The 24460-nt window shown below is 35.3% G+C and overlaps 5 protein-coding genes across 5 annotated transcripts; 1 reads left to right on the top strand and 4 right to left on the bottom strand.

The window, feature by feature from the left end:
• Window positions 1-263: 263 nt before the first annotated feature.
• On the bottom strand, window positions 264-3693 carry LOC106418068 (oligopeptide transporter 2-like). Its single transcript, XM_013858747.3, has 3 exons — window positions 2640-3693; window positions 1600-2163; window positions 264-1461 (listed from the first exon to the last, which is right to left on the bottom strand). Exons 1-3 carry the CDS (start codon window positions 3218-3220, stop codon window positions 402-404), a joined length of 2205 nt encoding a protein of 734 aa, XP_013714201.2. The 5' UTR covers window positions 3221-3693; the 3' UTR covers window positions 264-401.
• Window positions 3694-4368: 675 nt separating this feature from the next.
• On the bottom strand, window positions 4369-6217 carry LOC106418123 (phosphoglycerate mutase-like protein 1). The gene is made up of 9 exons (XM_022708861.2): window positions 6167-6217; window positions 5955-6062; window positions 5458-5537; window positions 5261-5363; window positions 5092-5166; window positions 4868-4956; window positions 4663-4782; window positions 4515-4559; window positions 4369-4393 (listed from the first exon to the last, which is right to left on the bottom strand). The coding sequence occupies exons 1-9, from the start codon at window positions 6215-6217 to the stop codon at window positions 4369-4371; spliced, it is 696 nt and encodes a 231-aa protein (XP_022564582.2).
• Window positions 6218-10393: 4176 nt separating this feature from the next.
• Window positions 10394-13017, bottom strand: LOC111212632 (glutamyl-tRNA reductase 2, chloroplastic). Its single transcript, XM_022714204.2, has 3 exons — window positions 12559-13017; window positions 11887-12128; window positions 10394-11671 (listed from the first exon to the last, which is right to left on the bottom strand). Exons 1-3 carry the CDS (start codon window positions 12782-12784, stop codon window positions 10556-10558), a joined length of 1584 nt encoding a protein of 527 aa, XP_022569925.2. The 5' UTR covers window positions 12785-13017; the 3' UTR covers window positions 10394-10555.
• Window positions 13018-13907: 890 nt separating this feature from the next.
• LOC106420129 (protein RESPONSE TO ABA AND SALT 1) lies at window positions 13908-15059 on the bottom strand. Its single transcript, XM_013860969.3, has one exon. The coding sequence runs from the start codon at window positions 14833-14835 to the stop codon at window positions 14137-14139; it is 699 nt and encodes a 232-aa protein (XP_013716423.2). The 5' UTR covers window positions 14836-15059; the 3' UTR covers window positions 13908-14136.
• A 2784-nt stretch (window positions 15060-17843) lies between these two features.
• LOC111198116 (sucrose transport protein SUC4) lies at window positions 17844-21168 on the top strand. Its single transcript, XM_022714205.2, has 6 exons — window positions 17844-18727; window positions 19360-20099; window positions 20170-20233; window positions 20313-20356; window positions 20505-20685; window positions 20761-21168. Exons 1-5 carry the CDS (start codon window positions 18229-18231, stop codon window positions 20661-20663), a joined length of 1506 nt encoding a protein of 501 aa, XP_022569926.1. The 5' UTR covers window positions 17844-18228; the 3' UTR covers window positions 20664-20685; window positions 20761-21168.
• Window positions 21169-24460: the final 3292 nt, after the last annotated feature.

Raw genomic sequence — 24460 nt, 5'->3', positions numbered from 1 at the left:
CTATGGTTGTAAGTTGTAATAAAATTAAGGAATCATTTATTGAATTTCTATAATGTCGACTATATTTTAATTTTATATATCGAAGACTATGGTTGCAACTTCTAAGCTGTAATTAAATTAAGGAATCATTTATCGAATTTCCATAATGTCTTCCTGTCACGCTCCTATACTCTCATTGTACTCTACACGCGCCACATCCACATATGTTTTGTTTTTTTTGGTAGTCTTTGTTAATGAATTATAGTGTAAAAGATTAATAGACCAACGTTTTGAAACTCGAAAAAAATATCATTACTCTCTAATCTTGTCAGACCCTGATATTTTCATATTTAAAATCTAAAATCCAAATCAAACAAATATATTTTTAAAAAAATGAAAGAAAAAAACAATCATCTAAAAAATCATTTTAAAAAAACAGGACAACCTTCAACATGAACACCAGGAGCAGTAGGACAAGAAGCAAGAGGACAATTCTCACCTTCCGCACCCCACCAATGCCCTATCGATATCCCATTCATCGTCAAACTAAAGTACAACAACACTCCCATGAACGCCAACCCCGCATCCAAAGCCGCGGACAACACGTAGTTATACCTCTGCCACCACTTCTTGTAGTTCTTGAACACAAAGTAATTGAACACAACTCCAACTATGATCCAGCAGTTGAAGTTCACGCTCGTCGCCGGAGGCATCGCAGCCGTTGCACCCAAAAGAACAGGGAGATTGATCTGCGAGATCCATGTTCTCGTCGGAAACGCCTTTTGGAGAAGCCACACTAGTACTGGTCCCACTAGTCCGCCTAAGAAGAACCAGTTCAACGCAGGGTAGTTCCCTAGACTCCCAAAGATTCTCTTTGGTCCCACTAATCCCCAAATCACCGACGCGTCGAAGAAAACTCTGTCGCTAGGACATGTCCACGGACTGTTTGGTGGGAGCAGCTCTTTCTGGCAGATGTTTTCCACCGATGTAAGCAAGTACCACGCCACTGATATGTTCACCGTTCCCGCTATGATTGTTCCTATGAACTGAACCAAGAACATCGATCTCGGCGGTATCTTCATGTAATGGCCTAGCTTAAAGTCGTTGAGGAATGAAATGGCTTGTGACATGCTTATGTAACCGTATGTCTTGAAGACTACGTTGGCTATTGGTCTCCCTGGTAACAACACACCCATGAGATATTCTGTGATGATGTTTAGACCTGGAGTTTGATTAGTAGTGGCTGTGATAATGCTGACTGGTACGGTGAATATTAAGGCCATGAATGATGCTAGAAGAAGTCCCCACCATGGCATTTGAATCTCATCTTTCATAACAGTGCATAGGACAAGAGATAGTGCTAGTGAGACAGCAAGCATGCTATAAAACCACCAACTTGGTATGTCTTTGTACTTCTTCATCAACCTTGTGTGTATGTCTACTTTAGCAGTGGTTGAAGCTCTTATTTGTTGCCATATTCCCCTAAGCAAACATCCATTAAGTAATTAGTTCAGAAACTAAATGATTAACATATATAACATAAATAGAGATTATAGTAATGATGTAATTGATGATTTGAAAAGTTTCTTAAAAAAATGATTAATAGTTCTGTATACTTACTTTCCGTTGAAGAGAGCAACATGAGTGAGTGTAGAAACGATTGCGGCGAAACCAATCCCGTAAGTGATAGCAAAGAACGTACTGAGATAAACCCTACCTTCTCGTTGATACATCACTTCATCCAACTCAAACTTGTCATTAACAATGGTGGAGATGTTATAAAGCTGCCCTTGTGAATCAAACAGATCAGAGGAGAAGATTGGGAACTTGTGTGCTTCATAAACATTCATGCCCCAATATGATACTGGTATAACCATATACATGATCAGAACGTAACCAACGAGGACGTTGACGATGGCAAAGAAGGGAGTCACGAGTGGGCTTCCAAGGTAAGAAGCTATGACAGACCAGTCAAGGGCGAACGAACCAAGTCCAAGTCCTGACATTCCAGAGCCTATTTGCTGTGCTGTGATGGACTTAGGAAACGCCCAGCAAACCCAAGAGATTGATGATAACGTCAGGAACAAGTAAGCTGGGAAAATGTACCACGCGAAGCTACATACAAAGGCAATCACAAAGAACTTTCCTCTTGACATTCTCGCCTTGTCCTTCTCATGAAGTGCACTAAATAAAAGATAAAAAGAAAGAGACTTCAAACACAAAAAAAAGAGATAAGCTTCAAACACAAACTGAACAAACTGGAGATATAGCCGGTCCTAAGATTTTGAAAGCTATTTACGAATTTTAATAAAATTGTATTTAAATTAACTGTGGACTATGGCCAAGACCAATCCTAACTAAAGAGAACTAAACATCATAATGTTTCACTTGACTATGACCAAGACCGGCTCTAACTAAAGACAACTTATCATCAAAAACTAGAGAAATTTTTTTTGAAGCTATAAGATAATTTTGTACGAATTTTAATTAAAAAAATTGTTAACCATTTGAGCTGTATTTATGTATATTAATACTAAACCATGGTCAAGACCGGCTCTAACTAGAGAGAACTAAACATCATAATGTTTCACTTGAGCCTAAGTAGAGAAAACTTAACATTAGCATCATAAACAAGTGTGTATGCTTTAAGATCAACGTACCGAAACAGAGAGACTTGAAGAACACTAGTTGGCCACCACATCTGAGCAGGATCCACCACAAGCTTTCTCATGATACCAGCCCAACCATACCCAAGAATCTGAGTGGTGATAACAAGAATCCAACTAGCCAAGAAACTGATCTTCCTCTTGTAAAACGCCATGATGATATCAACGATACCAACAGCATAAGCAGTACCAGATCCAAAACCAGCACCAGCATTAGCAAACATGGAGATCAGCACGTGCTCCTTCACGTTAAACGGACCCGGGTTAAAAGAAAACTCCCAAGACCCGATCCGGTACTTAGTCTCAGGCAAGATCCGAGCCATGATCTTCCCGAGAGGTAACGTCACCACTTGAACGGAGATCATGGTGATCATCAGAGGCTGCGTCCTGTAACCGAAGAAAGTGTTGAGAAACGAGAGGAGGACGCAAGAGAGAAGACCAAGAAACCACATGCGAAACGTCCACACGGGTAGAGAAGGATCATCTTCGTTGGAAACGGTGAGACGAACCTCTTCCACGGAAGATTCGTCTTCTTCTTCGTCGATCTCGGGCTTGTGTAACTCAAGCGCAGCCATTGTTGTTGTTTGTTGCGTGGTGTGTGGCCAGAACTAGGGTTATGAAGAGGTGAAGGAGTCGGTGAATATTGTGAGAATCTTTAAAAAAGATTCATGAATCTGTGATATATAATCTGGTCAAGGATACGCAGATTAAAGATTATGATTTTTTTTCTTTTTTTGGGTAAAAATAGAAAAAGAAAATAATCAGAGTGTGTCAGTTCCCGGGGAAATCGAAGAGTTAGTTGCAAAGAATTAAACCACGCTTTAACTAACTTGTCGCCTTATAAAGCGGGAAATAATCCTCATAATGCTACTTCATTATTTTAAATTTTGAAGTCGGAAAAAAAAAACTATTTATAGTAAAAGCATATACTACCAAATCTTTTATTTATTGGAGAATTATCACTTGTATTTATAGGCTAAATATTTTTGAGAATTTTGTGGTGTTTTTATTTTGTTATGATTTTTAGTGAAATAGATAATTACTTTTGACAGAAATGTCGGATTTGTGTTTTTTTTTTGTTTATTGCAAAATCTTGTTTCAAAGATCATTATTAGTTTTTATTAACCGCTCATACAAATTAAAATAACTAAATTCTTGTCAAATCTCAAATTTTTGTGTTTATTTTCTTATTCAATCACGAAACTAGGACACTGAGCCTATATATAAGCTAAGTTTAAAATAAATTAACATCTCATGCTTTATGAGATTGTTTCATGCAAAAACTTTTAGTTTTCAAAAAAATTTCCATGCATGATGCCAAAAAAAAAATTCTACACTCCATTAAAAATAGCGCTCTCACATACGATAGAAAATACAAACTGTAAACACCGAGACTGTAGATATTTATTTAAATATTAAATAATAATAAACTAAACTGAAAACTGTAAAAAATCTTCGCATTTTATTTAACATAATCATTTCTTCGCATTTTATTAACATAATCATGTAATTAGTTTAATTTCATTTATTTAATACAACTCCTAAACAAACAAAAATATTAAAAATACGAAAATAGATAAACGAGGGGTTTAAGCAAATAGAAGAAGCTCAACTTAACAATATTGAGCTTCAAGAATAAACAATAAAATGAATATTATTAGCAACTCCTGCAATGTTGTTTTAATAAAGAGTCGGTAAACTCTTTGAAACTTTATTCGCGTAATCAATTTTCCGTAGCAGAGCTCATTCTGAAAAGTAAAAACATAATAACACGCTAATGAGGATGATGTCAAAAAAAAAAAATAACACTAATGAGGGTCAAAAAATGTATATTATAACTAAAAACAAATTGATTAAGTTCATACTAACCCTTTGTCTACAATCACGACAGTACGAATTTCGCAATTATCAAACCTGTAAGAGAACATATGCCGTATTATGACCAAACAATTATGAATTTTATACTAGGAATTAACAAGTTAGTCCATATTTGGAAAAAAAAAAAGTTTTGTATAACCTCTTGCAAAGGTCATGTCTAATTGACTTGTCACAATCGTTTGCGAACACATACAACATATGCTGCAACACTATGCCATGGCTAACAACTGCGACCTCCTTCTCTGGTCTTTTCCATAACCTAATTATAAACAACTCATCAATACTCTTAACGATATATACATTTTTATCTATACTTACGAAAAACTAAGATTCAAAAGGGTTACCATTTCATGAACTCTAACCCTCTCGCAAAAATCTCTTCTTCGGATTCTCGAACATCAGGTCTCCAAAGATTGTCTTCTTCACTTTCAATCTATAATATGCATCCAAGACATATATTAGAAAAAAAAATCACCATGTGTATCCGGAAAATATATTGAGAAAGCTTTATATATAGTATGTTATAGTTTTCCAAGAATAAGATTTATGAGTGAAAGCAGATTTTTGCCTGAGAGAAATCAATTGTGGGGAAAATAGTTTGATACTCGCTCACGTTTCTTCTCATATCAGGAGGACGGACTCCCTGCATGCACATACATATCCATTTAGTTCAGATGAACTTGTTTTAATCGATGATAAATTAATTAACGAGACATTTCGCCATGTATCAATCATACATTACGGTCTCGAGCAACCTCCAGGGCCAAGATGGAAGGGCTGCTTGTCATATTGTGTAGTCTATCTTCATTTCCAAAAACTCCAACCGCTGTTTGCATAGTTCTGTATATACACCAAAACTTAATGAGTCCAAGTCACTATATAAAAAATATAATAAACTTTAAAGTCTTCATTTCTTATATGTGAATATTTTTACCTCAATAAGGGGGAAGTTACAACTAGCTCAACCCTCTTTAGTACCCCGCTTGAAACAAGACGTTCGTGGAGGTTCTCAACCTTTCAAGAAGCATTAAACTATTAGAAATAATACTATAAAAATTTTCTAAGATAGTCATTTTTAAGTTTTTGTCACAAAAATAATTCTCAATGAAGAAAATGACCAAAATAAATTTTATTAAATAGTAAAAATGTATTTTTACCCTAGGGTTAACTAATCTAAACTTAGGGTTTAGAGTTAAGAGTGAGATTTTAGGGATAGTGTTTCAAATTTTAAAAAATAAAAAATAAATATTAAAATTTTCAAAATAAAAAAAAGCTATTTTGGTCATTTTTGTTTTTGAGTATTTTTGTGACAAAAACATAAAAAGAGTTATTTGAGAGAATTGCCCATAATACTATACCAATAAGTATTATATTGATAATATTCCTTCAGGTGAAAATTATGTCCATTTTCAGTTTGTAGCTTTTGTTTACCTGTTGGTGACCATGATCAGTAAGCGGAGCGTCGAAAAGATGAGGAGACAACAACGCATTCCTATCCTTCTTGGCTTCGACATTGTGCAACGCTTGTCCATGTCTCAACTTGAATAAAGGAAATAATAAGCAAGATTAGTATGTATTAATAAAGTGATATTAAAAGTGACTTGTGTGTAGTTAACCAGCCTTATTTAGAATTTGTGACTTACCAAGTGGATAATTTTACAGCTCTCCAAGGGGTACAAGAATCTCCCATCCATTTCTACAAATTAATGTTTTTTAAAAAAAATTAAGAAACAACGAATTTCTGATTTTACTGTAAATATTATTCATACATATATATATATATGCATATATGCGCATCGATACATTAACTAGAACATTATCAACTAAAAATAGAAACTAAAGGTTAATTGCAGATATCATACCTTCCAACGAAAAATATTATACTATTCCTTTTCAAAAAGAAAAAATTGTACTTTGGCAGGAAAATAAGATCTCAAAGGGTTTTCTATGATCTCAAGGTTATAGTTCCACTACAAAAAAACTGTTGTTTAGCATCATTTATTTTGTATTTTTGCATTAGTTATAAATGATGTAAAATAATTTTGCATCATTTATATAAATGACTCTGAAAGTGGTGATGCAAATAATTCACATCATTTTGTTAATAACTGATGTAAAAATGCTAAATATTTACATCAACTATTATAAATGATGTAAAATATATATCAATTACAATAACTGATATTAATATTTATATCATTTATTAAAATGATGTTAATATTAGCATCAATCAATTAATTGATTTTAATAATTAATTATATCACTTTTGGTAATTGAATAACTAAATTATTATCATGTTTTTTTAAAATTATATTAATATTTATACAAAATTAATATTAAATTGATAGCAGTAAATAAATAAATTAAATACTTTTATTAATTGTTAATTATTTCTTATTGTTCTTTTCATTGATGTTACAATTAAAAATAATAAAATTACAAAAACAAGAAAACAAAAGAATACAATTAAAAAAAACAGATAAACATAGTTCGCCGTAAGAGTTCTTCGATCAAGCTTCTTCTTCTTCCAATTCTCTGTATCTTCTGCTCTTGGTTGTAGGGTTTTAAGCTAATAGTTTCTTCTACAAATAAAACCATAATCATCATCACTCATATAAGAAAATACCGATTCATAGACAAAAACAATATAAAGAAAAGTTTGCATCAGATTGTCACTATTAACTAACCTTAACCAATGGTTCCTGAGGTAAACAATAATAGACTTCACGAAGGTTCCAAGAATATTATTTCAGATCTGCAGATTCAACCTCTCTTAAACTGTGTTAAGGAATTGTGTGTGGAAGAAAAGACTTTGCAAAAAAGATGTAAAGGATCGTTGCTTTTATTCAGTTGATTTCTTATTAGAAGGAAACGTGAACTAGTGGTGAGATAAAATAGGAGATATTGCTATATTTTTGGTAACAAACATATAGATTTTTAATGGTTTACAATTTTCTTTACAAAACAAATTAACGTAGTACATTTATAAGATTAGCTATTAACATTTATTAATTAGGTCGAAAATTTAAAATATTAGTTGTAAAAAAAATAGAATAATTTCTTTCTTTTAATTAAATATGTATTCTAGTGAGTATAAAAATGTTTTTTTTTTAAATATAGATTTTCAGATTCTTTATTTAGTCAATATATATGTTATATTTTTTTAAAATTAAAAATATCAATTAATGTAGCTTATTTATTAAATCAATTCAAAATTATTTATCAAAGCATAAAAATCGTTTATAAGCAGAAATGATCTACGTACATATTAGTAACTAATGAAAATTATGTTAGTATCATTTTTATCATTGATGTCAAATTTGCAACATTTATTAAAATGATGTTACTTTTGAATCATTTTAATAAGTGATGTTAATACAAATTAATAAATGTATCGATCATTTAATTGATGTAAACTCATATTTTCTATCATTTTTTAAAAAGTGATGTAAACTAATAAAGATTTGCATCAATTTCATTCAATCGATGCCAAACAAGTTAATAACCGCATCATTTGTTATGACTGATGTTAAAACAGATATTTTGTATCATTTCCTAATAAGTAATTCTAAATAGTATCATTTATTTTTGTGATTCTATTTAAGTGATGTAATATGATCCTTTTTTTGTAGTGTTCAATGATGATATTGGCAAGCAAAATGATGGGCTCTATATATATACTTGAAAAGTTGAAATATTATAAAGACCACACATGTGGAAGTGGAATGGTACGTAAAATTTCATGCAAATACAAGTCAAACATTTGACTCATTCTTCACTTGGTATAACTAATTAACGTATAGCAACGTAACGAGCTATTTCAACTGATCATATCTTAGGAAAAATCATTTAACACAACAACAAAGAAAAAAGGGGATTAGAGACTTGCAATCACGATTAATGTAAATAACCAGTGGATTATCCTGTAAACGTGAATTATGTAATAATAAATATTTTAGTATCACATGAAAAGTAAAATTTCTATGCTTGGTAATATTATATCATTATATGATGCAAATTAATTGATTCGATTTGTGCTTTCTTATTGTGTATTAATTTGAGTTGGATTGTACGTTTGTGACTGCTGATTTTTCATTCAATTTTTCAAAGGATCTTGGACCCAAATATGGATCAAATTACGTAGAAAAAGGAGACAAAAGACTCTCAAGAAAAAAATGTAAATATTGCCTTTAGCTGGAAAGGTCATACTCGTTAGTCTTTTTACTCGTTTAGCTTTGAAACTTTATATTCCAATCTTTGTTTAATAGACAAGCCAGCTAAAGACACTTGTCGTGAAATACATGTCGAAATATTTTCTTTTTTCTTCGTTACATGTCAAAATATTCTAGTTAGAAATTCTCACACGTTTAAAAGCACCTCCAACAGAAGGTTGTAAGGAAAATGTTTTAAAAAAAAATCCCAAAAAATAAATTAAAAAGAAAAGAAATGATAGTAACAGGTTTCTAAAAGAAAGTTTTAGAATTGGTAAAAAACTTCTAGCATGTCCGTTTTTTATTGGTCTCTCTCTCTCTCTCTCTCTCTCTCTCTCTCTCTCTCTCTCTGGTATTTGTTTGGTAAATCAATTCTTTTACACAGTTCCTAAACTTTAATTATCTCTTCTTCATCATGTTTGATTTCGTGGATACTATCTCAATTGAGATTTTGATGTTCCGATTTGAAAATTTAGATTTTTTCGAATTTGAGAATCAATCTAAAAAAAGAAACATTCACACATCTAATCTTTTTTTAAAACCCATAAGAGGTTTTGTACCATTGGACATGACAAAATATTGCAACTTTAAAAAGTTTTTAATTTACAAAATTTTAAAAATTTATAATTAAAATAATGATAAGCATCTACGAGAATTACCATTAGAGATGGTAGACTAATCTAGAACCCTTTTTTTTTGTCATCCGGGAATTTTATTAAAGGTCAAAGCCCAACAAAAGAACTAAGCCCAACAAAAGAACTAAGCCCAACACAAAGCAAACAGAAAGCTTAGACTACAGGCCACATCTACAAAAACTCCATGGGCCAACAGGCCAATAGAAAAAACCGTAGAGAAAAGTAATCGTCGGTGACCACCACATATCCGATCGACACACGATTCAAAGACACGCGTCAAGTCGGAAACCATCACTTTCTCCGGAAGGGTTACGTCGGAGCTCCGCCATCAGCAGAGATAGATCGGTGAAGACCATCCAAACGAAGAAGTCTTCATAGAAGGCAAACGCAACCGGATCGTCTTTTCAGAAAAAACCATCGTCTTCAATCGATTCAAAGAACTCCGACCTTTGGAGGATGAAATCGAGAGTCGATGGAGAAGTGAAGGACTTGAATCGACGATCAGACATAGCCGGCGAAAACGACGCTACTAAGCCGCCGAATCCCGGAGACAAAGCCGGCGAAGCAGGTGCTATGGAAGCCACCGCTTCCCAGAATCTAAAGCCAGACGACCATCGGAGGAACAGATGCGACGCCGGAAGCAGGGGCCGGTCGGAAACACCGAAACCGGAAAGCAAAAAACATCGGACTCTTTGTTCCTCCGAACAATCTCCAAACCTTCTGAAATTTTTTTTTTTTTTTTTGATAAGAAGGCTGGAGGTTTCGAGAGATTAAATCTCTCACTAAGAGAGGAGAGAGAGTCTACCAATTAACTAATCTAGAACCTTTTAAAATTACAAACACTATGTAATAAAAATAGAAGTCTAGCTATTTTCTTTCTTTTACATCCATAATAAAATAATTTTGTTATGATCACTTAACAAAAAATTACATATAATATATTTTCAAAATGAACTACTGACTTGAACCTATAGGTTACAATCTGCTTTCAAAATCGAATCATTCTTAATATTTGTTTATTTGGTTCAAGAAAATGTAAATATTATTTAATTTCAAACACATACTCAATGAAACAATTATGGTTTACTTCTCACATCTTCTTCCTCAGAAGCTATCTCCACTCTCTACGCATGTGTGACCTCTACAAATGCAAAGAAAAAAAAAATGAATGTAACACAAATAATCTCTACTTTTGTTCCACCTTCGCTCTAATCTTATCCTCAAGCAACTCTGCATCGAGTCCATACATTCTATTCAGCGCCTGCATGTTCTCCAACGTCTCTTTCAACGTCCTGCTATCACTCCCATCGCATCTCAAATGCTGCATCGGACCGTGCAAAATCTTGTTCACCACACTCCGTGTCAAATCCTCAACCGCTTTCCTCGTCTTCTTGTCCATACCATCGCCATGTTTCGACATGAATCTCTCGACCAAACCAGCTCTCGTCCTCTCGCAATACTCCCTCAGCTTCTTGATCGTTGGAACCGTCTCCAGCGAATCCCTCCACGCCTCAAACTGTTTGGACTCCTCTGTGATGATCCCCTGAGCCTCCATCGCTTTCTTCGCCCTGTCTTCTTTATTAGCAGCGACCACTTCCTTGAGATCGTCCACGTTGTAAACCCGTGCATTGTCTAGCTCACCGACGCAAGATCCAACGTTCCTCGGAACAGAGATGTCGACAAAGAGCCTCCCATTTTCAACAGGAGGGAGACTATCCACGTGCTCCTTCAAGAACAGCGGCGACTCCGAGGCTGTGCTGGTAAAGACAACATCAGCTTCACCAGCACAAGCCAACATCTCATCAAAGGGTTTGTATACAATCTCAACACCAGACGGCATCATCTCTTGCCGTATAGCTTCAACTTTCTCTTCGCTTCTGTTTACAACCACCATCTTAGTGCATCCCTTAGCAACCAAGTGCTTAATCACAAGCTTCCCCATCTTCCCCGCACCAACCACCAGCATCCTAGCAGATGATGATGATGCGTGTTCCGGAAGCTTCATGAGAGCAAGCTCAACGGCTGCAGAGCTGACGGAAACAGCTCCTGCAGCGATGTTTGTCTCGGTTCTAGCGCGCTTTCCAGCGGTGATCGCCTTTTTGAATAGACCACTGATGTGTCTCCCAAAGCCATTGACTCCTTGACCTGAGTTAACAACTTGTTTAACCTGCGCAAGTATCTGACCTTCTCCTAGGACGAGAGAGTCCAAACCAGCCGAGACTTGGAACAGATGCTGCGTCACGTCCTTGTCGTACATCACGAAACGGTGGTGACAGAGATCTGAAACTGGGATCCCACTTGTCTGCAACGAAAGAAACATTATTATATTAGCATCCAATGCCGGTCCTGAAATTTTGGGGATCGTACACGATTTAATAAAGATTTCAATATTTTTTTAATAATGTTTTCAAAAATTTGGGGCCCAAAGACCAATGTTTCATCCGATTTTGCCTCAGGACTGATTATGTTAGCATCTTCCAATGATGGAGAGAACATTATATGGGGAAAGAAAGAGACCTTAGACATCCATTCAGTGACTTCTTTGACACCACGGTGCTGAGACAGAGCCAGGACATAAATCTCCATACGGTTGCAGGTACTGAGGACAGCAGCTTCTTCGATGTGGTTCAAATTGCATAGCTCGGTGATAGCTCGCGGCCATTCGGCTTCGGGGATAGCGAGCTTCTCACGCATCTCAACGGGGGCTGTGTGGATGTTGAGGCCAATCACCACAATGCTGCTTCTTTCCTTCGTGTATCCTGGTCACAATCAATCAATTAAAAAACAAAACAGAACTATTATACAATTATCCACTAGAGTCTAGAGTGCAGCTCAGGGATTAAAGAACAAGCTCAAGATAATTGCTTTAACGTCAAACGTGAATCAAAATGTCGAATAGGTTTTTAAAAATTCAAACTTTTTGGAAATCAAGAGACAGAACAAGCTCAAGATGATTGCTTTTAAGTCAAACATGAATCAAAATGTCCAATAGTTTATAAAAAAAATCAAACTTTTTGGAAACAAAGAGACAGAACAAGCTCAAAGAGGATTGCTTTTACGTCAAACATGAATCAAAATGGCTAATATCTAATTAAAAATTGAAACTTTAATAAAAATTGAAACTTTGGAAAACAGAGAGACGGTGGCGAGGACAACTAATCACGATTCTCAAAAGGAAGAGACTCGTACTGTCAATAGCAGAGGTCTTGAGCTGCTCCAGAGCCGAGACGCTAGCTGCCTTGGATGAAGAGATCTCGCAGCGGGCTCTCTGGATCAGGCCACGTCTTGACCCGTTGTTGTTCATCGGACAAGTAGGAATCCTAATCAGCGGCGCTGGAGAAGGAGACGGATCATTTGGATTCGATAACAAAGTCTCCAGCTTCGAGCTGACAAGGAAGGATTTAGAAACCGCCATGGCTTTTTGAGAGTTTACAAGCAATATTACACACACGCACAACCCTCCTCTTCGTCTCCGGAATTTCGAATCCTAGAGAATCAGGAATCGAGCAGACAAAGAGGGATTTGGATATAATGTTATGATTTTGAGTTGACAAATGAGGAAACCCACCCACCTCTTCGGGGTTAGGATCATGGGGGTGTGTATTAGGTTGAAAGGAGAGAAAACAAACAAATAAATTAAAGGAGGAAGAAGCAGGTGTGAGCCCGGGTCGGGTCAAACCGGGTTATGGTTTCGTCAAGCCAAAAGTGTTGACCCGGAAATTGAGGCTTTTAATTGGACGAAAAATTATAATTGAAGTGTGAAAGGAATCGAAGTTTTGTGAGTTGTAACTGGAGTGTGGTCAACACGTTTTATTTATCCCATGCCGTTTATGTTATGCCTTCCCTTATTCAACTTTGAAGAAATCATGGATATTAGAAATTTAGAATTCAAGAACAACTAGGCTTTGAATAAGGGCTGGCTTTGTTAAATAATTTGGCCGGCAAATTTCATATTTTATTTATTTACATGTGGTTGGTTAACTACTCAATCATATAGTACTTTGACATAGGAAAAAAATGGAAGATAGATAGACTATATATTTAGATTTTTCAGTTTGGTTGTTTATAACATGTATATGTACGTGTTTCTTGGAGTTTCCGGAGGAGAAATTGTATCTCACATCCACTCTGTATGTTTATGAAAAAGCTTATGTAAAAAAGCCCATTAAGCTGACTTCCAATGAGTCCTTATTTGCCAACTGCTGTGTGAACTGGGTCAGCCATAGAAGTCAATGGCAGGCCTAACATAGACAAAATTAAGCCAAGAAAACTAAACAACTACCCATGGAAATAATGTGGATCAGGTAAAGCCAATAAATTACGAATTCTATGAGTAGTATGTATCCGATAGTCAGAATCAAAAACATTTAGATGTCGATTTGGTTTCGATTTGTAACTCTGGTTCTGTCAAAAGCTTTACACAATTCACCCTTATAGTACTAATTTTGTTCACTGTAAGCAAAATATTCATTTCCTTTTTGCTATTTATTCCCAATTATATACTAGTATTTTGTCTCTTTTAAAAATGAAAATACACGTATTGAGAAAATTAACATGTCAGCATTTAAGTAACTTATTAAAATTGACATGACCACTGGCACTACATCATAAGCTACATAGGACGTTGGAAGCAAAATAAGCCAAAAACATTACATGACATCACTTTAGTCACTACAACCAAATGGCCAAGCTTTTAAACAATCTATTAAGATCAGAACATCCATGGTTGATGTTCAAGAAGCAGAGCAAGTTCATTCTCACTATTGGTCACTCACTCTCCAAACCCACTAACTCCCTCAAGCGAAGATGAAGCTCTCCGATCGTCCTCAACACCTTAACCGCCTGCGACGTCGTAAGAATCTCCACAACTCTCCCCACCGTCGCACACCTCAGCTCATCCGCGTCGTTCATCGCCGCCGCCATCCCGTTTTTAAGCACCTCCATCGCCTCTTCCAAATCAGACTCTTCTCCGTCCACCATCCCCCTCGCCCCCACCCCTCTCGCCGCCAGCATCACCGGCGGATCCGCCACGCTCTGCTGCACGAGCGCGAAGTCTCTCATCACATCCCTCTCTTTCCTCCTTGTCTCCGCCCGGAGAGTCGAGATCCGATCTCTCTGGTGGCGGGTGAGGTCGTCGACGGAGGAGTCAGTGAGTTTGAACACGAGTGAAGGCTTGAAGTCTCCGACCCAGAGGATGAGTCTTGCATATGATGAGGTGAACCACGGCGGGGAGAAGAAAGTGAAAACGTTGTCTCCGGCGACGGAGACGGCGGAGGATTTCTCTTGGTAGTATTGGAGACAGTGAGAGAGGAACTGGGTCACGAGAAATTGCTGGTCTTGGAGAGTGATGCGGTTGGTTTCGTCCAAGGAAGAAGCGCACGCAAGCTGTTCGACGAAATGCCTGTGACGAATCAGCCAGCCGTTGGCGAAGCTGGTGAAGCTTTGGGAGCTGGTGGTGACTGGCATTTTTGGAGTAGTCACCAAGTATTGAGCCGATGTGTATTTGGAACGTGCTTGTGTACAAAGATTTATATACTCTCTTTTGGACTTTACCAAAGAAAATCTCCTTTGGCGATTAATTAATTATTTATATGATATGTCGGTTTTTATTTTTATGTCGGGAGTGAAGTGTGGTCAGATGATCAGCGTCTTATGATCACCTACTGTAAAAAAATTGGAATCAGGTTCGAGTACCTTTGTACCTGTGCTAACACTTACAGTTGACAAAACCACAACAATATAACCTATAATTTCAAATAATTGTTTACTAAGTCATTTCTAGTTAACTAATGATTAGTCAAATAATTATGTAAAAAATATTTTGCCCAAATTTATATGCAGTAGTATGTTTTATAACAAGATAATGATTTAATCAAATAACTAAAATAGGGTGTGATTATCAACTCTTACAATACATTTGTCTAGTTATCATTTTATAAACTTAATGTTCCATTAACGACTGTTACTAGTTCATCAGCCTCGCGCCATCTTTTCTTCTTTACAAAGTCCACATTTAATTTAGTTCTATAGTTGTCTTGTCTTGCACTTCTTTCGAGCAGATCTTTCACTCCATCAACGTTGGGTGTCGTGCAACCAAAGAATATTCTAAGGAAGAAAAGATGGTATCGAATTTTTTATGTTTCTCACGCAGTTAAAATCACGACTAGTACAATTAACAAGCCATGCACCAAAAAACTATAGTCAAGTATACTTTTAACGTGCATATGTTCAACATGTAGGTCTCTCTTTTATGCATACCATTTAAAGTTATAGTCCAGTTATGATGGTGATTCAGTGATATTAGTGCTTTCAAAGATGTCAGTGAAAGTACAAGTTTTACATGAATATTGACACTTGATAAAAAAAAGTAAAAAGATTGTAAAAAACGTGACGTCAACAAAGAAGTGAAGATACGCCTTTTGCTAAAAAGGTGAAAAACTGAAAACGTTTGGATGTCAGTACTTGCACATGTTGGTTACGCGACGCACGGACGCAGATTCTTCTCGACTCGTTCCTTACGCGGGGCCACGTTTTCGTCAATCACCGCGTTTCTTAGCGGCTCTCTCAATCTCAACACATTTAAAATTCATTTTGTTTCTTTCTGTAAGAAAACTGTCTAAGGCGGTTCTTTGGATCATTTGAAAGAAGAGAAGAGGGCTCTTTACAGTGGTTTTGTATTCCTTATCTGGATTATTTAGGCTCATACATAATACAACCCACTAGAGCTTTGTTGACATCTTATTGAGCCAAAAATGTATGCTACATTCGTTCTGAATTTGGGCTTAGTTCAAGTTTTGATTAGTTGAATAGTTTAGCTGCGAAGCTCTTTTTGAACTGTGATCCAAATCATAATTAATTAGGCTCATCGGTAAAGCGATCCACAGTTTTGCTCACATGTTATTGGGTCTCAATTGCATGCGACCCATCGTTTGTCCTAAAAAGGAAACTAGGGGCAGTAAATAATTTAACTGCAATAAAACTTGATTTTGTGAAAAAATCAAGAGCTTCATCCATTACCCAAAACTGAAACTATTTAACCCGACCTACCCTATTTAGTTAGTGCCTATATAAAGTAAGTAAAATATTAAAAGTATGATAGTCACGTAAAGCTAAGAGGCAAAGATAAAAAGATGCTACTTTAGAGTGAAATTGGTTAGATCTTGGCACCCTCGTGTCCTTACTTTAGAGTGGGATTGGTTTAGATCTTCGCACCCTCGTGTTTTAAGCCGTAACGTAATGGGATCAATCATGGACGTATACGGCTCATAGTAGGTCCTTGCACCTTGATTTACAGACCAATAACATCATTATCTTTTTCATTATTTTCAAATTTTCAATAATCCTTCAACTCAATATCCTTTGGATTCGCATTCCATCTTAAATCCATAAGCCATTTTGTTAAAATATTAGGTTAATACAGGTGTATACAGGTAGGATTTTCAGATATTAATGTTCATTATACAACCAATGTCCAGTTTATAAAACTTTGGATTGAAGCGAAGAGATCATTTGTCGATATCATCTTATCTTAAATGTCTATAATTTGGAATTTGTCATTCTCATAACTATAAAATCGAATTTACAATAGAAATTGTTCTAAACTACTTCATATGGGTCGATTAAAATAACATCCTAATCATATCTATATAATTTTCTTAGAAAAAAAAAATCCTCTTGCGAATATTTCCGAAGTATCTTATATATTAAAACATAAGTCACAACCTTGATTCATGTGTGATTTTTAAAAATTAGACCTAATGGACCTATTTCTAGAAAATCATGTTACATTTAATTTCTAATTTTATTATTTAAATTTTGGGCCTATCAGAAATTTTTATTGGACTATCAATAATTGAATTTAAACAATAGATGATCCATTGGATTTATAGATAGTATAAAGTAAATAGATATAATTTAATGTTGTAATACTATACCTCCATACGTTAATTATTTAAATATTTATCGATGTTAACTTTTAAAATTATAAAAAAAAAATTAATAATAAAAATCATATTATCTAACAATGATTAATTTTTACTACCTTAAACCAATGAAAATAAATTTTAAACTATATAGTTTATTTTAAAAATTAAACAAAAACTAAATGTTTAATTATTTACTCGATAATATAAATGTATGAAGCTAAAAGTTTAATTTTTTAAGAACTTTCTAAATTTGTGAAATATTACAATATTTTTGAATATGACAATAAAACAATATTTTACTAATATTTATATATATAGTTATGATTTTAATAATGAAATAATAATCCGAAAATCTATATATAGAAGAATATACAAATACATGTGAAAGTTTGAAACAATCTATTAAATGAAAAAAATATACCGTAAATTTATTATGCTTTAAAAATTGATTGACATATATATATTATAATATATACCAATTTAGAATTGAAAACAAAATATTTATATAAAAATAAATGAAAACAAAAATCTGCGCGGTCGGATCTAGTTATTAATTAGTTCTGCTTAGCGTAACAAAGATTTATTCTCTCACAAATTCACAATTATTGAAATATACTTGACGTCGCTCTTGTGCAAACGTATAGTGAACCGTTCTTATCCCACGATCCAAGGGAATGTGACGATTGCCTCTTTACTTTTCCCCCACCAAATGATTCCCATTTAAAAAACCGTCTTTTATTATCCCTTACAGAACATAAAAACCATCTTTCTCCGTGCCCGGATATCACTTTAATTAATTACAAAATCGCCCCACTAAAACCAACTAATTAAAAAATTCGAACCTAAACTTTCCAAAAGTAGATTCGCAAACCACCACTGCCACCACCTACAAGTGTGCTGTGCTCTCATAGAGAATCGGTGAAGCTAGAGAGAGATGTCTACTTCCGATCAAGATCGCCACCATCGACCACCACCGTCACGCAACCGTCAACCCCCTCGATCAAAAGTCTCGAAGCGCGTGCTCCTCCGCGTCGCCTCCGTGGCCTGCGGGATACAGTTCGGGTGGGCGCTCCAGCTCTCTCTCCTCACTCCCTACGTGCAGGAGCTGGGGATCCCGCACGCCTGGGCGAGCGTGATCTGGCTCTGCGGTCCTCTCTCCGGACTGTTCGTGCAGCCGCTCGTCGGACACAGCAGCGACAGGTGCAAGAGCAAGTACGGGCGGCGGAGACCGTTTATAGTCGCAGGAGCCGCGGCGATCGCGGTGTCGGTTTTGGTGATAGGACACGCGGCGGATATAGGGTGGGCGTGTGGGGATAGAGAAGGGAAGATTAAGCCGAGAGCGATCGTGGCGTTCGTGTTGGGGTTTTGGATACTTGATGTTGCTAATAATATGACTCAGGGTCCTTGTCGAGCTCTCCTCGCTGATCTTACTGGTAATTAATCTCTCTCTGCTGTCTTCTTTTCTTTTTTTTTAATATTTGAAAAATTTAAAGTATTGAGAATGTTTCTCGTGAATACACTCACATAAGTCACACATGTGAATCATTGAAAAATTCACAAATTTATGATCTTTTGGATAATTAATACTAATATTGTTACGAGTTGATCCCCTAACATATAGCTCGAATTAGCTGTGGTGTGCGATATTATAATTAGTGTTTATAAAGTCAAATTGTTTTGTAGTATTTTTCATGTTTTATAATAAGCTTGGCAAATCACTATGAAAAGGGATATTCTTTTTGGTTTTTGGTCACCATAAACTTTTTTTCTTTCTTGTGAATTGAATGAATTTTCTTTTGAAGAACATAGTTTGATGAAGTGATCCAGAGATTTTGGCGTTAAATGTGTTTGGATTTGGACATTTTGGTTTTTTTTTTTTGTAATTTTTCGTAATGCTAATCTCTTTTTATTTATTTTTGATAAAATATAAAGCTAATTTTTTTTGAATGAAATATAAAGCTAATTTTAGACTAGGTACTTTCAGTTTTTAATATATATTACAAAAAAAATAACTGCTCTGTTTGTGCTTTAATTCTTGTTCATTCTCTTTTTTTTTAATTTTCAGAGAATGATAATCGCAGAACAAGAGTAGCCAACGGCTACTTCTCCCTCTTTATGGCCATCGGCAACATTCTCGGCTACGCTACTGGATCATACAACGGTTGGTACAAGGTCTTCCCTTTCACCAAGACCGTCGCATGCAACGTGGAATGCGCCAACCTGAAGTCCGCATTCTACATAGACGTAGTCTTCATCGCAATAACCACCATCCTAAGCATCACAGCAGCTCACGAGACGCCTCTCGCTTCATCACCTTCTCATCAAACACACGGGCAACAATCCAGTGGAGGAGGAACAGACGAAGCTTTCCTCACCGAGATCCTCGGCACTTTCAGATATTTTCCGGGGAGCGTCTGGATGATCTTGCTCGTCACGGCTTTGACGTGGATAGGTTGGTTCCCGTTTATTCTGTTTGATACTGATTGGATGGGTCGAGAGATCTACGGTGGCGAACCGAACCAAGGTGGTGCTTATAGTGCCGGGGTGAGTATGGGTGCGCTTGGTTTGATGTTGAACTCTGTTTTCCTTGGGATCACTTCGGTGCTTATGGAGAAGCTTTGTAGAAAGTGGGGGGCTGGTTTTGTCTGGGGGGTGTCAAACATCATTATGGCTGTTTGCTTTCTTGCGATGATTGTTACTTCATTCGTTGCGTATCATATTGGCTACATTGGCCATGAACAGCCACCTGCTGGGATTGTGATTGCTGCAGTGTTGATCTTTACGATTCTGGGGATTCCATTGGCAGTAAGTATACTTACATTGACTAACTTTATAGTTACAATAATTACTAATGATACTGTTACTTCTTCCGCAGATAACTTACAGTGTTCCTTATGCGTTGATTTCAATACGTATTGAGTCTTTGGGCTTAGGTCAAGGTGTGTATTATTTTTAATATTATGTCTTCACTGGTTTAATTACAAGTGGTGTTTTTTTATCGAAGTTTTGTTGTGGCAGGTTTGTCTTTGGGTGTGCTGAATTTAGCTATAGTCATCCCACAGGTAAGCTATTCATTGTTTATGATTTTATTTTTCACTTTTTATACTTGTTTGAACGTGTCTGCATTAGTGAAGCATGTGTATTAGTATAAAACCTCATTTATTTATTTTAGCTGGTTGTGGCTAACTAAAAAGTGTTACGTGTTTGCAGGTAATTGTGTCTGTTGGGAGTGGTCCTTGGGACCAACTATTTGGAGGTGGGAACTCACCGGCACTTGCAGTTGGAGCAGCTGCAGGGTTCATTGGCGGAATCGTAGCCATCTTGGCTATTCCTCGAACAAGGATTCAGAAGCCCATCCCTCTCCCATGATATCCTCTCTTTTTGCTACCAAGTATGTTTTTTTCTAATACAATAAAGTATAGTAAACATTTGTCGTTGATTAACAAATATGGTTAATGCAAATCAGACGAGTTCAAGCAAGGAACGCTTCAAGAGAGCATGGTGGGAGGGGATGCACTACTTTGTGTGATCCTTGTCGGATTCATCCAATGGCTTCTGGTGTGACTAACTAACTAATTTTCAGCTTCTAGGACCTAACCCCCTCTGCGTTGGGTCTATGGTCCTTGTGTCCATGAGGAGCCATAGAAGTTTACCAGCGAAATAATAACACATCATTAAGATTGTGAGGTCTATGCATCTCTCCTTTTGTTGGAAGCACCCAAATAGGGCTCTTCTCTGTTTGTTTTGTTGTTTGGATAAAGCTTGTACCAGTTTACTAATACGTACCTGTAAATTATAACTGAGAACATGTGTACAACGGAGACTGAAATTTCTGAAATTGTTATCATAAGTTCTTTTTTTGTTTTGAACGAAATTATAAGTTCATTTCTTTAATTCTTCTGATAAAGAAACCTGAGATCTGAAGAAAAATGTCTGCTATGTGTCATTGTGTGTAGTGTAAAATGTAGAAATGAACCATCCGGATTATCGTGATCTGGTTTGGTGAACAAACCTTTCACCGGTTCAGGGCCAGCCAGGTACTGAGAGCAGGCTTCAGGATAGTATAACAGAACTATAGTAATGGGCATGATATGATTAGCAAGAAATCGCCATGATAGGACTATTATAGTATTATATAACCAAAAATTAGCAAGATGGATCATGAATGGCTCTTTGACACATCATTTTAGAGCCAAACACTCGTAAACTTATTCATAACTAGGACAATCCCATCATATATTACAGCACTTTGTTTGGTATATTGCCATAACCAATATAAGAAGATAAAAAAAAATATTAAACGTGGGGGCATATGGGACCTCTAAATCTGTTACATTTCAAGAGGTTATTAAATTTCGATATACAAGTAAAAAAACGTGGTGTTGCCGACCCACATTGATAGTACTCTCATTCAAAGTCAACTAAGGCGGCTTTCACACCTCCATGCCTTCTAGATGAATGATAAAACTTAACATCTCCTTTTCATTTAATTAATTACTTGGAGATAGAGTATCTAGCTTGCACTACGACGATTTACATATCTAAATTACAGTCGTTTTCACCTGAAAACCATTCTATATTATTAGCGTTTTGATTATAGAGAAATCAAGTAGAAAGATGAAAACCTTTTTTTGCTGGTTTTTAAAGATTATAGTATCGAAATGGAGAAGCCTAATGTGTTATTGACGCACTACAACAAAGACTTGGGGATATATACTCTCAACTACAGTGAGAATATTTTAACTCCCGACAAATCAGATAAGTTGTGTCAATAATTATCCCATATTTTTGTTATGCTTAAATGTGATAAAATACTTTTGACGAAAAGGAAAGATGAATCTCAACTTAATGTCATATTTACATTGCATTTTTCTAAGAATTGAATTCGGTTGTAAGCATGCATTAAGTATTTGGCCATTTGATTCTTCTCTTGTCGCCTTCGGATTACATAACTGGATAGTTTTTTCTTTAAGTGAACTTCTAGCTTTAGCTAAAGAAATAAAGTAATTACCTTTTTGTATGAAACAAAGCAATTAGCTTTAATATTTCAAGATTTTATACACAAAAAAAATTGGTAAGTGAAGTCCACCCTGTCTTTGTTCACGATAAGCACATCTTCTCGTCATGTTGCATGCACTTGTCCAAAAATTAAAGTAAATTTATTTCTTTTAAAAAAGGATTTGTCTTTTCCTTGGCTTCAACTATTGGACAAATTATTTTTCAGAACTTTGCTTTTTAAGTCCAATCTCCTCTTTTCCATGAAGCTTCGATCGCCTTTTTGACGAGTAAACTGTTAAGACTCATGATGATTCGAAGAAGAAAATTCACTGACCAAAAAAGATTCGTTGAGTAATTATGGTACGGTCAAAACTATTTCGAAGCATCAATTTAAATTTGATTAGTTTCAGAATAGAATTATGCAATACAGTTTTATCCTACTATATAATAGTGAGAAATAATCCGTTCATACTTTACTAGTCACTGTTTCATATGATCCATGCATGCGGCAATGCAGCATGTCTACTCCTTAACGACGTCATCTTTGTTTTTAAACAGTAACTAATCTAAATTAAGAAAACACCGATTCACAGAGCCATCATCTTTGTTTATTCATGTAATTTTTGATCGAACTTATGATCTATAAGTACATATTTTTAATCATTACCACTAACTTAAGTTTAAAGCCCTTACATCTTTATATTTTATATTATCGAACTTGTTTTGGAGTGTTTCAAAAAAAAAAAAAAGAACTTGGTTTCGGATAGTCATCATTTCATTTGAAATTTTTGATATCATTCCGAATTGTTATCTTGTAGCAGTTTGATCAGTATGTGCTGAGGAGACAATCTCCCAGCAGTTTATACAGATGTGGACGAGTCAGCAGAATACAAATGAGGATGATTTAACCAAAATACGAATAGAATAATATAATAGAAATTAGTATATGAAAATGCCAGCTTTTGAAAACATTGAATTGCTTTAGGCAAACGACTCCTCTCTACTCTATTCTATGGTAGGTTCTTTTAGCACATATATATCTTAGTTAAGAGCAAACCATCTTTGTAATTACACTCTGGCGCTTAATCAGAGTATTAGACTATCTTATATTATCCCTCCCTAGTTACATCACTTAGTCACAAAAACTCTATTATGGCAAATAATACAATAGGAAAAAGGGTTTTTCCTTGCGGATTTTCAAAGATTTGAAATACATGTTTTTGTTTGCACTCGCTGGTTGTCTACTGGCGTGGAATCAATTATTAATTGTCTCCACCTAATCAGAATATGACAAAACGAATTTCATTTTCCTACTCGGCTATACATATATTAACAAAAATATATAATTTTTTTTATTGATCTATGTCGGATAAAGAAGAGTCCACCGAAAAAGAGAGTTCGCAAAGACTATTGATATATGGCAATAATGGAGCCGCAGAATTTAATTATAAGCTATAGTAGTATTTGCACTATCTAATGTATTCACACTTATAAGGTTGCTTTAATTTTGTTGTTATTGAGAGTTAAAACTCTGCTAAAACAAAAATTTATTATAAAATTTGCATTTTAGAATAAAAATACTAATTTGCTTTAAGTTGAGAGTCTTGCGACACATAACTACTTCCTAATTAACTTTGGAAAAGGTTAAAGGTATGTTATTGCACTCGTGTGTCACAAGAAGCATGCAATCAGCACATGTATGGTGATGCCTTAACACCTTAACTGAAGTTTTTTTTTAAAGTTTGTATTATACATATATGAATGTAGTTTTACATTTTGTTATGAGTAATATTTAATATTTACTTTATCAAATACATATTTCGGAAGTGCATTAAGAAAAAATATAGGACCCAAAATACGGGTTATGTAATATGAAAATAAACAAATTTGACTGAAAATCATTGGTACACACTTCTATATTCAGAAGCTTTTTTTTGGATTAATTCAAAATCAAACTATGTTTGATCCAATAATAATTCTAACCTGAGTGACTTTTATAAAACGTGGTTTCCAATATATGTGAGTACACAGTTATAACTTGTGTTAGTCTATAAGACCAGTAAAATTATCTTGCAAGCTTTCTAGGTTATCCAAAATTCGTAGTTTAACCGAAAATAAACCAAAATGCTAGGGGATAATTCAAGTTAGTATACGAGAAGAAATCCAAT

This window comes from Brassica napus, chromosome C8, assembly GCF_020379485.1.
Source record: "Brassica napus cultivar Da-Ae chromosome C8, Da-Ae, whole genome shotgun sequence".
In the NCBI taxonomy this organism is placed as follows: domain Eukaryota; kingdom Viridiplantae; phylum Streptophyta; class Magnoliopsida; order Brassicales; family Brassicaceae; genus Brassica; species Brassica napus.
The sequence above is the reverse complement of the archived record's forward strand: the minus strand, read 5'-3'. Positions and strand labels throughout refer to the sequence as shown.

Coding starts and splice junctions, on each gene's coding strand:
- LOC106418068 (XM_013858747.3), bottom strand. CDS start 3,220: ATGGCTGCGCTTGAGTTACACAAGCCCGAGATCGACGAAGAAGAAGAC. Junction 2,164..2,639: donor CTTCAAGTCTCTCTGTTTCG/GTACGTTGATCT, acceptor TCTTTTATTTAG/TGCACTTCATGAGAAGGACA. Junction 1,462..1,599: donor GTTGCTCTCTTCAACGGAAA/GTAAGTATACAG, acceptor ATGTTTGCTTAG/GGGAATATGGCAACAAATAA.
- LOC106418123 (XM_022708861.2), bottom strand. CDS start 6,217: ATGGATGGGAGATTCTTGTACCCCTTGGAGAGCTGTAAAATTATCCAC. Junction 4,783..4,867: donor GGGTTAGAGTTCATGAAATG/GTAACCCTTTTG, acceptor GTTTATAATTAG/GTTATGGAAAAGACCAGAGA. Junction 4,394..4,514: donor GTCGTGATTGTAGACAAAGG/GTTAGTATGAAC, acceptor TTTACTTTTCAG/AATGAGCTCTGCTACGGAAA.
- LOC111212632 (XM_022714204.2), bottom strand. CDS start 12,784: ATGGCGGTTTCTAAATCCTTCCTTGTCAGCTCGAAGCTGGAGACTTTG. Junction 12,129..12,558: donor CAAGACCTCTGCTATTGACA/GTACGAGTCTCT, acceptor GATTGTGACCAG/GATACACGAAGGAAAGAAGC. Junction 11,672..11,886: donor TCACTGAATGGATGTCTAAG/GTCTCTTTCTTT, acceptor CTTTCGTTGCAG/ACAAGTGGGATCCCAGTTTC.
- LOC106420129 (XM_013860969.3), bottom strand. CDS start 14,835: ATGCCAGTCACCACCAGCTCCCAAAGCTTCACCAGCTTCGCCAACGGC.
- LOC111198116 (XM_022714205.2), top strand. CDS start 18,229: ATGTCTACTTCCGATCAAGATCGCCACCATCGACCACCACCGTCACGC. Junction 18,728..19,359: donor TCTCCTCGCTGATCTTACTG/GTAATTAATCTC, acceptor TTTAATTTTCAG/AGAATGATAATCGCAGAACA. Junction 20,100..20,169: donor TTCTGGGGATTCCATTGGCA/GTAAGTATACTT, acceptor CTTCTTCCGCAG/ATAACTTACAGTGTTCCTTA.